Raw genomic sequence first — 11310 nt, 5'->3', positions numbered from 1 at the left:
TGCCTCTCCTAAGAATAAATGCTGAAATGAATGACTGTATAAAGTCTGTCTTTCATCCTAAATGGTGGCATCAATTTATAAATATGTCTTGTTTTCTAGGATTTAGACCTGTATGCATGTGTTAGGGATGCTGTGCTTTGTTCCCAAATCTACAGAAAAAAAGGATTGCAAAAATGAATTGTAGTTTTTGCCCATGCTATTAAAACTGTATGCAAAACCATGCTTCTAACAGAGTTCATTTTGCTAAACTCCTAGTGTTCTTAAATCTTCGTTCGCGAAGCCAAGCCGAGAGAGAGAGTGTCTGGATGGCAGTTCAGAGCACTCATGTATAATAGTATATGTATAATGTATAATAATATAATTTCAATGTATTCTTAGTACATATACATGTGTGCACTCCACTCCCAGCACAATTCGAACTACACCAATGCAATATGTTCACACCATTTTCTTTTGATGAGCAACAGAAGCTCAGCCTGGGAGGTGATGGGCTAATCAGCAGTGGATTAAAAGAGAAGTCTGCTCTGAGATGGAAAACCTAATCTTTAAAAGCCACACAGAGGAAAAGACGCATCCAGAATAGCATTAGTACTTTGAGATGATCTTGTGAATGACCAAGGCAGAATACTGAACTGGGCGAATAAATGCGATGCTGGGAAAGTATATAGTTTGCAATGGCCTCTGAGTTCCCCTGTCTCTTGTCAGATTGGTAGTAGGATCAGTTTACTGGACAATGGGACTCAAGAACCTGAATATATCATTATTATCTTGTCAAAAGGAAGCAGGCATAGCGTTTTTTGATACTGTACTTATTAGATTCAATTAGGTGACATGTTTTGTTGCTCCTTTGACAGAGAGAGATAATGTCACCTGTTTGAGCAGTATGATAACGTCAATGTGAAAAGCAATATATAGTAAAATGTTTCTCAGCTAAAACATATTAAATGTGGTCATAAGGATTTTCCCTGAGTCAGTACACAGCTTTAAAGGAGTATGTGAACATGTTTCAATATTATGTGTGAGATTACACTGTGAAAATCATACCATCTAAACTCAGTCTTACCACGTGAAAAAAGAAATTGACAATTCTGTAAAAGGCATCAAATATTCTGTATTTCTTGCAGTTATTACCTAACAAATCCATTGAAACCTGTCAAGTTGTTGGGAGATGGTATTAATATATTAGTTCTTTTATACCACACTAACAGCCAAGACACTCCCCCTGCAAATACTGGCTAGCATAAACTGGTGAGATACTAGGAAAGCTTTGTTATAATTCTTAGGGTCTCTCAGAAGTAGAACTAGGTTAGGCCTGTAACTTAGATGGGCCCAAAATAGAACTAGGTAAGGTCTGTATTGTTTATTTCCTATAATATAAGACCGGTATCGCCTGTCTCATATAATAAAGCAAAATTAAAATATGGTGATTACATATCAATGATAGGATTAGTCAGATTTTAATTACCTTATTTAATGAATATGATCCAGCTGTACAAAAAGGATCCCAAGTATATTTATTTCATGTAGTTAATTTATATTCTGTTTTTATAGCTTCATAAGGAATCTAAGTTGGTTTGAAGCCATTGTATCAGTCCACATCATACAAACCAAATTTTAAATCAAAAAGAAAAGTTGAATGCAAAGAACAAACGCAAACCATCATTCAAAGACTTTTCAGATTTTTTAAAAAGCATGGCATCCATTAGAAGGCCTGGATAGCTGATTCTACTCTCATTATCGAGGGGACAAAGTTCCATCGCATTGGGTGGGCTGCTTGACATTAAGAACCCTCCCATTAGCCTCTGCCAATGTCACCTCATAAACCACACTGATTCATAAACCTTGAACTTTATATGAAAGTAGATGGTCCTTCAGGTACTTTGGACCTAAGCCATGTAGAACTTTAAAGGTTAAAAATTCCACATCAAAATACATCCAGCCACTTCAGTGGGACTTGTATTAGCATTCCAGTATGTGTCTGCATCTCAGTGCACATCTGTTTCCATTTTGGTTCTGAACCCAGGAGCCTCCTGCATCTGTATCATTTTTGCTGGATCCAAGGGGGGATAGAAATTAGGTTGAGAAGCACTCTTGTTAACCATTTTTTCAGCCAGTATTTATGGAATGGCTTTAGCAAATACGTCTAATATACTGAAATTTAATCTTGAAAAAATAGAGGTGCTATTTGCAGGCAAAAGGATGGACACAGGAATAGATGTGTCTCCTGTTCTGGATGTGGTTGCTCTCCCCCTAAAGAAACAGGTTCATAGCTTGAGGGTGCTGCTGGACTCAGGCCTCTTGTTAGATAAGCAGGTGACAGTAGTGCCTTTCAGCAGCTCTGGCCTTTCCTGGGTAAAAAAAGATCTTGCCGCTGTGGTGCATGCCCTGCTAACATGCTCTGGTAACATTAGAAAGAACTTCCTGACCATTTGAGCAATTCCTCAGTGGAACAGGCTTCCTCAGGAGGTGGTGGGCTCTCCTTCCTTGGAGGTTTTTAAACAGAGGCTAGATGGCCATCTGACAGCAATGAAGATCCTGTGAATTTAGGGGGAGGTGTTTGTGAGTTTCCTGCATTGTGCAGGGGGTTGGACTAGATAACCCTTCCAACTCTATGATTCTATGATCTAATTTAGACTACTGCAATTTGCTCTACATGGACTGCCAATGAAGACAGTCTGGAAGCTACAACTGCAGATGCTGCAGCCACAATGCTGACTGGAGTGGGTCATACAGAATGTACCGCTCCAGTGGGTCCTTCAAATTTGCTTTGGAGTCCAATTCGAGGTGCTGATATTGAGCTTTAAAGACCAATATAGATTGGGACCAGCTCAGTGACAGAGCATCTGCTTGGCATGCAGAAGGTCCCAGGTTCAACCCCCAGCATCTCCAGTTAAAACATCTGGGAGAAGATGATGTGAAAGACCTTTGAGACCTTGGAAAGCAACTGCCAGTCTAAGTTGACAATACTGACTTTGGTGGTCCAAAAGTCTGATTCAGTGTAAGGCAGTTCACGTACCTTAAAAAGGTAAAGGTAGTCCCCCGTGCAAGCACCAGTCGTTTCTGACTTTGGAGTGATGTTGCTTTCACAACGTTTTCACGGCAGACTTTTTACAGGGTGGTTTTCCTTCCCCAGTCATCTACACTTTCCCCCCAGCAAGCTGGGTACTCATTTTACTGACCTCGGAGGGATGGAAGGCTGGGTCAACCTGGAGCTGGCTACCTGAACTCAGTTTCCGCTGGGATCAAACTCAGGTCATGAGCAGGGAGCTCAGACTGCAATACTGCAGCTTTACCACTCTGTGCCACAGGGCTCTTGGACTGCCAATTCCCATATGAACCTATGCAGCCACTGGGATAATCTTCAGAGGCCTTATTTCGGGTGACCCTATTTTCTGAGGCAAGACAGGTGGCAACTTGAGAAAGGGCCTTATTGGCAGTATAACCAAAACCATGGAATTCCCTCCCCAGGGAGCTTTGTCTCCCTCTACTGTTATCCTTCATTAGCAGGTGAAGACTTTTCTGCTTTGTTTGGCATTCTATTGTTTTAAATATAGTTTAAATATGTGTGTGTTTTAAAGCTGATTTTAATTGTTTTGATCGTTTGCCACCTTGAGGGCCCTAAGGTGAGTGGAAACATGGTATTCAAACATTTTAAATAAAATTAATTAAGGATTTTGTGTTTATTCACTGCTTTCTTAAAATGCTTGTCTCTTTCCTAATTTCAGACTTTTCTTTTCTAGGGTGAATATAGGACCCACAAGAACAGACAGAATACAGGTAGGAACATTCTACATATGAGGGGAAAGGAGGGGCAATGGTTATAAAAGTGGGGAGAAAATGTGCAGGAATACAGATTGGAGAAGCTCATCTTCATGGGGATGGAAATAGAAGTTACCTTCACCTTTGTAACATAAATTTATTATTGTCCATAACAGTGAGATTCTGTTGCATATTTCAGAGAAGGATTATGGACCTGATTTTTTTAAAAAATAAATCTCTCAAGAAATGCTAGGAAAGACATCCAACTCTACATTCGATTTTGAATTTCCTTCTATCACCTATTGGTGAGCCAGACAAGCAGCCCCTGGGGGCCTCCACTCTGAGGCCACCCAGGGATTCACCCTCAGTGTCCATTCACCAAAGCAGCAACACATGAGGCACCTTTAAGTCAAAGCCTTGGCATTGGCTTTTTAACAACCCACTGTGTGACAATCAGCTGGGAGGCAGCTTCGACTCTGGGCATGAAAACAGTGGGATGAACCACAGTTGGGATATGCAGGTAGCTTCCCACAGGAAGTGTTCAGATCCCATGGGAGTTCCAGAGGTGTGGAGCCTAGCCACATGACAAGACAGGCCCTTCATAAGCAAAAGGAAATCTGCAGAGCAGGACAAGGCTCTTGCTCCTCAGGTTGAAAGGAGCAGGGTCAGCACGGAGATGGAAAGCAAGGAAAGTCCCCTTCCCTCTCAGTCTGAGGCCCGTGGGGGAGCACACCATGCCCCCTCCTGGCAAAAATCTGCCAAATTTAGGATAGTCTGCAACACTATCCAGATTGTTCCCTGAACACAAATGCTTTAAGATTGAAAACCTGTTCCCAAATGATTGATAATTAAGTGTTGCCAACTCTTGATTATGCAATACCTGGAGATTTTGGGGGTGGAGCCTGGGGAGGGCAGGGAACTTGAGGATAATGCCATAGAGTCCACCCTCCAAAGCTGCCATTTTTTCCAGGGAAACTGATCTTGATTGTCTGGAGGTCAACTGTAATAGCGGGAGACCTCCACATGCCACCTTGGGGTTGGCAACCCTATTGACAGTGGAGGAAATAGTCTTGTTGCAAAGTTTTGGTGAAGGCAGTGTAGCCACTCTGATGTTCACCCTCTTTTTAAAAAATGCGTCTAGATGCTTCAGGACAAAGGGAAAGCACACAGTATCCAGATTTCCCCAGTAATCCATTAAATTGGCCCGTAGCCAAAAAATTTTAGGTGGAGGGGGCCACGGAATAAAATTTCAGATGGAGGGGCCACCGCTCTGGCAGCCCCCACTCTCTGGGGGCTCTGGCTGCCCTCGATCCCCCTGCCGCTCTGGCAGCCCCCTCCCCGGCACCTCCCCGTCCCTTCCTCCCTTCCACCCGGTGAAGCGCTGGCTCCTGAGGCTCTTTCAAGCCCCCCCCCCCCGCCAATTAGCTGGTTGGTGGGAAAAACCACAGGGAGGCCAGCACTCCTCTGCCGGCCTCCCAGCACTCTGCATCTTTAGCACTGGGGCGGTGGTGAAAGGAAGGACCAGCAAGCCCTGGAAAAGCACCCGCCTCCTCCGCTGCTTCCTCCCCACTTCCCTACCCGGATTTCATGGGAGGGAAGTGAGGAGGAAGCAGTGGAGGCGGTGGGCGCTTTTCCAGGGTTTGCTGGTCCTTCCTTTCACCACCACCCTAGCGCTAAAGATGCAGAGTGCTGGGAGGCCGGCAGAGGAGTGCTGGCCTCCCCAAGCTTTTCCCACTGATCAGCTGATTGGCGTGGGGGCCTTGAAAGAGCCCCAGGAGCTGCGCTTCACTGGGTGGGAGGAAGGAAGGGGAGGTGCCGTGGAGGGGGCCACCAGAGTGGCAAGGAGATTGGGACCGCCAGAGAAGTGGTGGCGGAGAGAGTGGGGCCCACAAGAGCCATGGAGAGTGGGGCTGCCAGGAGTGGTCATACAGGTCAAAGGGGGTGGTTTCAATGGAGAGGCCGGGCCCCCCGGGCCCTCCTGTGGCTACCAGCCTGAATCTTATTTATTATTCAGATCTCAAACTCTTCATTATATCAGACTCTTTTTTGCTTTATGCTTAGTTTGTTCACTATCTTTATATAATGCTTCATATAAGCATTTAGTATGGGTTTACAAAGATTTTAGAATGCTCTGCAAATTTTCTGCTGTTGATGACTGCATAAATGTATCTCAATACAATGAAGGTTACAGCCATGAATTTAAAAAACAGTACAAGCTCAATGGCTGGAATTTGTGGTTTCACCACATGGGGGCATATATGATTAACTGTGTAGGAATCTCTGAAAGAGTAGGAATCTCTGAAATTGCATTGAAAAATCCTCTCAGAAATAGATCACTCAAAACCTCTCTCTGCATGGTAATTATTTTCAGTCCATCCAGCAGACTTACAAAGGGGTGGCCCATCAAAGGTATTCCTTCTCCACTGTAGTATCCTCTGTGTAGAACAGCAGTATGCTTACCTGTCAGATAGCCCTTCAGTCCTGCTCAGTAGTCAGCACACAGGCAACTTTGGCAGCTTCAATAACAGATCTCTTTATTACTTACAACTGGGACTGAAAACTTACACAGATGGAGAATAGTTGGTGGAAAACTGTAACCAACCAACATCCACCCCCACACACAGAACGAGATTTAAGAGAGGCCCCTCCCACACAGGTAGGGGGGAGGAGAAGGAGAAGAAGATTGGATTTGTACCCTGCCTTTCATTACCCAAAGGAGTGTCAGAGTGGCTTACAATCTCCTTTCCCCTCCCCTCCTCACAACTGAAGAGTGGGCTGAGAGAGCTCTTTCAAGAACTGTGACTGACCAAAGGTCACTCTAGCAGCTGCATGTGGAGGAGTGGGGAATCAAACCTGCTATACCAAACTGGTGCTCTATTGAAAAAATGGCTTATGAGTGCTAACTTAAAGATACACACACATATATATATCACATCTATAGTAATTTATTCACTACTGGTTGAGACCAGGGTCATAGGGAAGGAATTGTAAGAAACTTTCCTTCTGCGGCAAAACACTGGATTTTATAGCAGATGGCCTTTATTATTATGTTTCAGATGCAAACAGCAGCTTTGAGCATGGCATCTACCAGGAATCTGGGAGTGACAGAGGACTCATTGAGCCCAAGAAACTGCCAAACCCAGTAAAGGAATCCAAGCACCACCGGGAGATGCACCGGGAGTTGCTTTTCACCCATAGGAAGTGAGTGGATCTGTAATCCATGGATTGTTGTGAAGGGATTACTGCTGTGAAGGGATAATTCTTATTGGGGATAAGATTCTTCAAGGGAGCAATCCTATTTTATAGCCCACCCCATCCCCTGCCACCTGGGTGCAAAATCTTCTTGGTTTGTTTGGACAAAAGTCAGTTCAGGGTGTGCTACCTTGTTTATCATCTCGTTGCTGACTCCATTAAGTAGGGTTGCAAACTCTGGGTTGGGAAATTCCTAGAGATCTGGGGACAGAGACTAGGGAGGGCAGGGTTTGGGAAGGGGAGGGAGTTCATCAGGGAAGTGATACTATAGAGTATGCTCTCCAAAGCTGCCATTTTATCCAATGGAACTGATCCCTGTAGTCTGGAGATTAGCTGTAATGCTTGGGGATCACCAGGTCCCACCTGGAGGTTGCAAAAGCCTGGTTAAGAGCTGAGCAATTATATTGGGCCAACATTACTGATGAAAAAGCAAGTTAATGCAGACACAAAAATGCTTTTTTCCTGAATTACTCTAGCCCTGAAGATAGCTTCCTACCTTGAGTTGGCCAATCTAGTCACCTGGATCCGTGCCATGGTAACATGGGGAGGGACGGTGGCTCAGTGGTAGAGCATCTGCTTGGGAAGGTCCCAGGTTCAATCCCCAGCATCTCCAAAAAAGGGTCCAGGCAAATAGGTGTGAAAAAACCTTAGCTTGAGACCCTGGAGAGCTGCTGCCAGTCTGAGAAGACAATACTGACTTTGATGGACCAAAGGTCTGATTCAGTATAAGGCAGCTTCATATGTTCATATATGTTCATATCAAGACTGAACTACAGTAATGCCCTCTGCATTGATCTCTCCTTGAAATCAATTCAGAGACTCAAGTTGGTGCCAAATGCCACAGTTTCATTATTATCAGGACCTAGGCAGAGTATGCCCATTATACCCATTCTGTAATCCATTGGTTGCCCATTGGTTACCAAGGTATTAACAATCACAGACAAAGCCCTTCATGGCCCTGGACCATCTCCATCTAGCCATGACAATTTCACCCATCTGATCAACAACTGCCTGTACACATGCCTTTTTTGTAGTCGCCCCCACCCTGTGGAATGGCTTGCCTGAGAAGGTCACAAATGCTCTCAAGCTCCTGGCCTTTCACAAATAGGGTGAAGCATAATTGTTCAGGAGGGCATATTTATGAAGGAAATAAGCCTAAATTATAACAGATTGGCCCAGGAAAATGTACTGTTTCAGTTTATGCAATCCATAGTATGACACGTTTAATACCTTTGCTTTGTTCAGATAACCATTTCAAATTCCTGTAATTTCTAGTCCCATTACATTGCTCATTAGATATATCATCATATTGTTTGCTTTGATCTACACTGTGCAAGCCGACTTGAGTCTCAATGAGAAAAGTGGACATAAATCCCTACAACAAACCTGTGAGAATTGTTCACAGCAGAGTGGAGATTTATTGCATTCTAATTCTCAACAGCAGAAGTAGGAATTGGAGGAAAAGGGGGGAAGAATCAAGGAAGGAATAATCATAGGCCCTTCATTTTTTATTGTACTGTCTTAGGGGGCTGTTTCCAGAACACAAGCCTGAACTTCAGAGGGTACTAGAAACCAGGAGACTCAAGCAGCTGAAGCAACAGGAAGAAACACACACACCCCTAAGAGACCTGGAAGAGGAGCTGAGAAAAAGACAGCAGAAACTTGAGCAGGTTTGTTCTTTATTAGTCACAACAACATCTCAGCCATCCCATGGCACAGCCATCATCTGTTCCTCCCTAATAGGCTCCCAGCATGTCAAGGCTGATTCCATGTCAATGATTTTTCCCCTAACCCTCATTTACTCACAGTTCCTCCACATATAAATCCTTACTGGTTCTCAGTATCGTCACCCCTCTTCATTGCATAACGTGGGCCACAGCACAATAAATCCTTAAGGTTCTCTGTCCCAGCACTATGCTCTCCCCACTCCCCAGCACTATGCTCTCCCCACCCCCCATCCACCCCCCATCCAAGTTCTCTGTCCCAGCACTATGCTTTCCCCACCCCGCATCCCCACCCCCCATGGTCTGCTCACAAGTCCAATGTTTGGCAGGGTATATTAATATTACTTTAGCAGACTGCTGAAGGCATGTAATGCAGCAGAGTCTATCTGGTTTGTGTGTGCTGCTAGGAAACAAAGTTACTGTCATGGGTGCTGGGGGCCCTGCAGAAGAAGCCGAGCCTGCAGAAGAAACTGTGCCCCTGCCACCTGCACCAATGCCCCTGCCTCCTGCTGGAGAAGATCCAAGCCCCCCTGCCTCACCCTCTCGGGTGGCTCGTGTGCGTGACCGCCTTCATCAGGACCTCAGGGATCGGAGGAGGGCGGCACGCTCACGAGCAAGACGCTCCCTGAGCCCTGAGTTTTGAAAGGATTCTGGCCCTTCTAGGTGCCATGATGGAGAACAGTGTGGCGAGAAGATGTCAGAAAGGAAAATTGCCTGAGAGTATCAATCCACACATCAAGGGGACAGCATCAGAGCAGTAGAAAAAAACGTTCTGGGTCCTGACCTATCTATCTATCTCTTTGACTCTCAATAATCCCTCTCTAAAATCTGAGGCTAAATCCTTCCAATAATTCTGGCAAATTCTCCTATTGAGTTCCTCTTAGATCTGAATTTTTAAACAGATGTATCGATATCATAGTGCGTTCCCTGAAACTGGCAGCCCTTCCATTAATAAAAGGAAAAATTAGTGAAATTTAATAGTTTAATAATGTCATATGTATTGATTTTGAGGACATTTCTCTCCCCTTAGTAGCTACAATTTTTAAATGGTAACTTAATCCAAATTAAATCCCAGGCTTTATTAGGAATGTTTATGTTAATGGAATTCTCTCACAATTTACAAATAAATGTTAGAACCAAACAGAAATAAAAAATTAGAATTTATGCCAAACCCTTAGTGTTGTTTTCCATCTCTGGTATTAGATGTTCAGTAGGACAAAGGGATAATAATAAATGCAATGCATGAGACTTATAGCTCCTTCACTGATTGGGGAATGTTCAGTGCTGTAAGTCTAAGTGTTGCCATAATGAAGCTGGAGATAGGTGGAAGCTCCCCCCCCCCCACCTAATTGTTTAAGGGGGTTTTAAAAAGTGGTTGCTGCTCATGCCATATATATTTATTTTATTTTCATCTTGGGTAAGCAGGCTTTGCAAGTTATGGGGAAAGAACCCTCCAAACCTGCTTGCCCCAATGACAACAGGACAAAAGAAATGTGTAAATCACAGGAAGCAAGATATTGCTCAAACAGGGTGACAAGAGGCTCTGAAACTCTAAAACCACTCTCAGCTGTCTTTAAAAAAATACTGCAAATTCAGTGTCTGTCGTGTTCTAAAGTTAAGTTTAATTATTTAAGTTTTAAGTCAATAGTATGAAATTTGGGTTAGAGATTTAAGGTTGTTGATGTTTGGGTAGAATCTCTGTTCTTAAGAGAATGGATCAGGAGCTGATTTTCGTTTTCATCGTTGTCTTGTTTGCAGTATGAGCGAGAGCTGGTCCTGAATGGGGAGCAAGATGGCAGGCCGGAGTTCATCCTTGTCAAAGAAAGCCTCAAAAAGACTAAGCTATGTCCAGAAACAGGCATAAGGTAGATGTGAGAGCTGAGCTTCAAGCGCAGCTTCTGTCAGAATGGAGCCCTGGCAGAAGTTCATATGGAGGAAACCTGAATGAGAGGAGAGCAATGGAGAATGCTGGTGCCCCTGTGCTGATCTGGCAGAGCTGCTGCTCAGGCTAACTACACGGACATGGCAGGATGAGGACTAATTCAGGTGCAAAGGTCATTGATTCAACGAACAGATCCATGCAGGCTGTCATTCGGCCACAATAATTAAAAGTTAAGGATATTGGGGTGGAAAGGTAGACTGGAACTTCTCCTTGAGGCTCTGTGAGGTCAGGGCTGGCTATTTTCTAACCAACAATGCACTTCCATGAAGAAAATGCTGCTGCTTTTGAGAGCACCCAACCCTTACCCAGTGTCCCACTCCCAGCTGAACATGTCTTAGATTTCATTCATGTTGGCTTCAGTGTCATTTTCCCTAATGGCCTAGAGGGGGAGCAGGTGCAGCACAAACCTATTATTGAAACTAACTTTGGCAGGAATGGTGTGGTAGCCAGAAAGCATTCTTGTTATATCAAGCCATGTTGGCCTCAATTTATTGCTACTAAAATGAATGTGATGGTCTTCCACTGCCTCTCAGGTCAAGAGAAAACTGTTCAAATACAGGAGCCATGTTAACCAAGCTTGAAATGGTGGTCAAAGAATGTCCACTTAGTCACCTTTAGACACTGCTGAACTGT

At 44.2% G+C, this 11310-nt stretch overlaps 1 protein-coding gene across 1 annotated transcript; it reads left to right on the top strand.

Annotated features, from left to right (window-relative positions):
• The first annotated feature begins 4900 nt into the window (after positions 1–4900).
• Positions 4901–10864, top strand: LOC132567326 (protein FAM107B-like). Its single transcript, XM_060233008.1, has 4 exons — positions 4901–4928; positions 6816–6960; positions 8537–8681; positions 10494–10864. The coding sequence occupies exons 1-4, from the start codon at positions 4901–4903 to the stop codon at positions 10602–10604; spliced, it is 429 nt and encodes a 142-aa protein (XP_060088991.1). The 3' UTR covers positions 10605–10864.
• Positions 10865–11310: the final 446 nt, after the last annotated feature.

The sequence above is a fragment of the Heteronotia binoei genome, chromosome 2 (assembly GCF_032191835.1).
Source record: "Heteronotia binoei isolate CCM8104 ecotype False Entrance Well chromosome 2, APGP_CSIRO_Hbin_v1, whole genome shotgun sequence".
Taxonomy (NCBI): domain Eukaryota; kingdom Metazoa; phylum Chordata; class Lepidosauria; order Squamata; family Gekkonidae; genus Heteronotia; species Heteronotia binoei.
This window is presented reverse-complemented; position numbering and strand designations above follow the sequence as displayed.

What these genes read in the sequence shown, in the direction of transcription:
- LOC132567326 (XM_060233008.1), top strand. Translation starts at nt 4,901, where the DNA reads ATGCTTCAGGACAAAGGGAAAGCACACA. An exon ending in TTGCTTTTCACCCATAGGAA is followed by an intron (nt 6,961 to 8,536) that starts GTGAGTGGATCT and finishes GTACTGTCTTAG; the next exon opens with GGGGCTGTTTCCAGAACACA. An exon ending in GACAGCAGAAACTTGAGCAG is followed by an intron (nt 8,682 to 10,493) that starts GTTTGTTCTTTA and finishes TCTTGTTTGCAG; the next exon opens with TATGAGCGAGAGCTGGTCCT.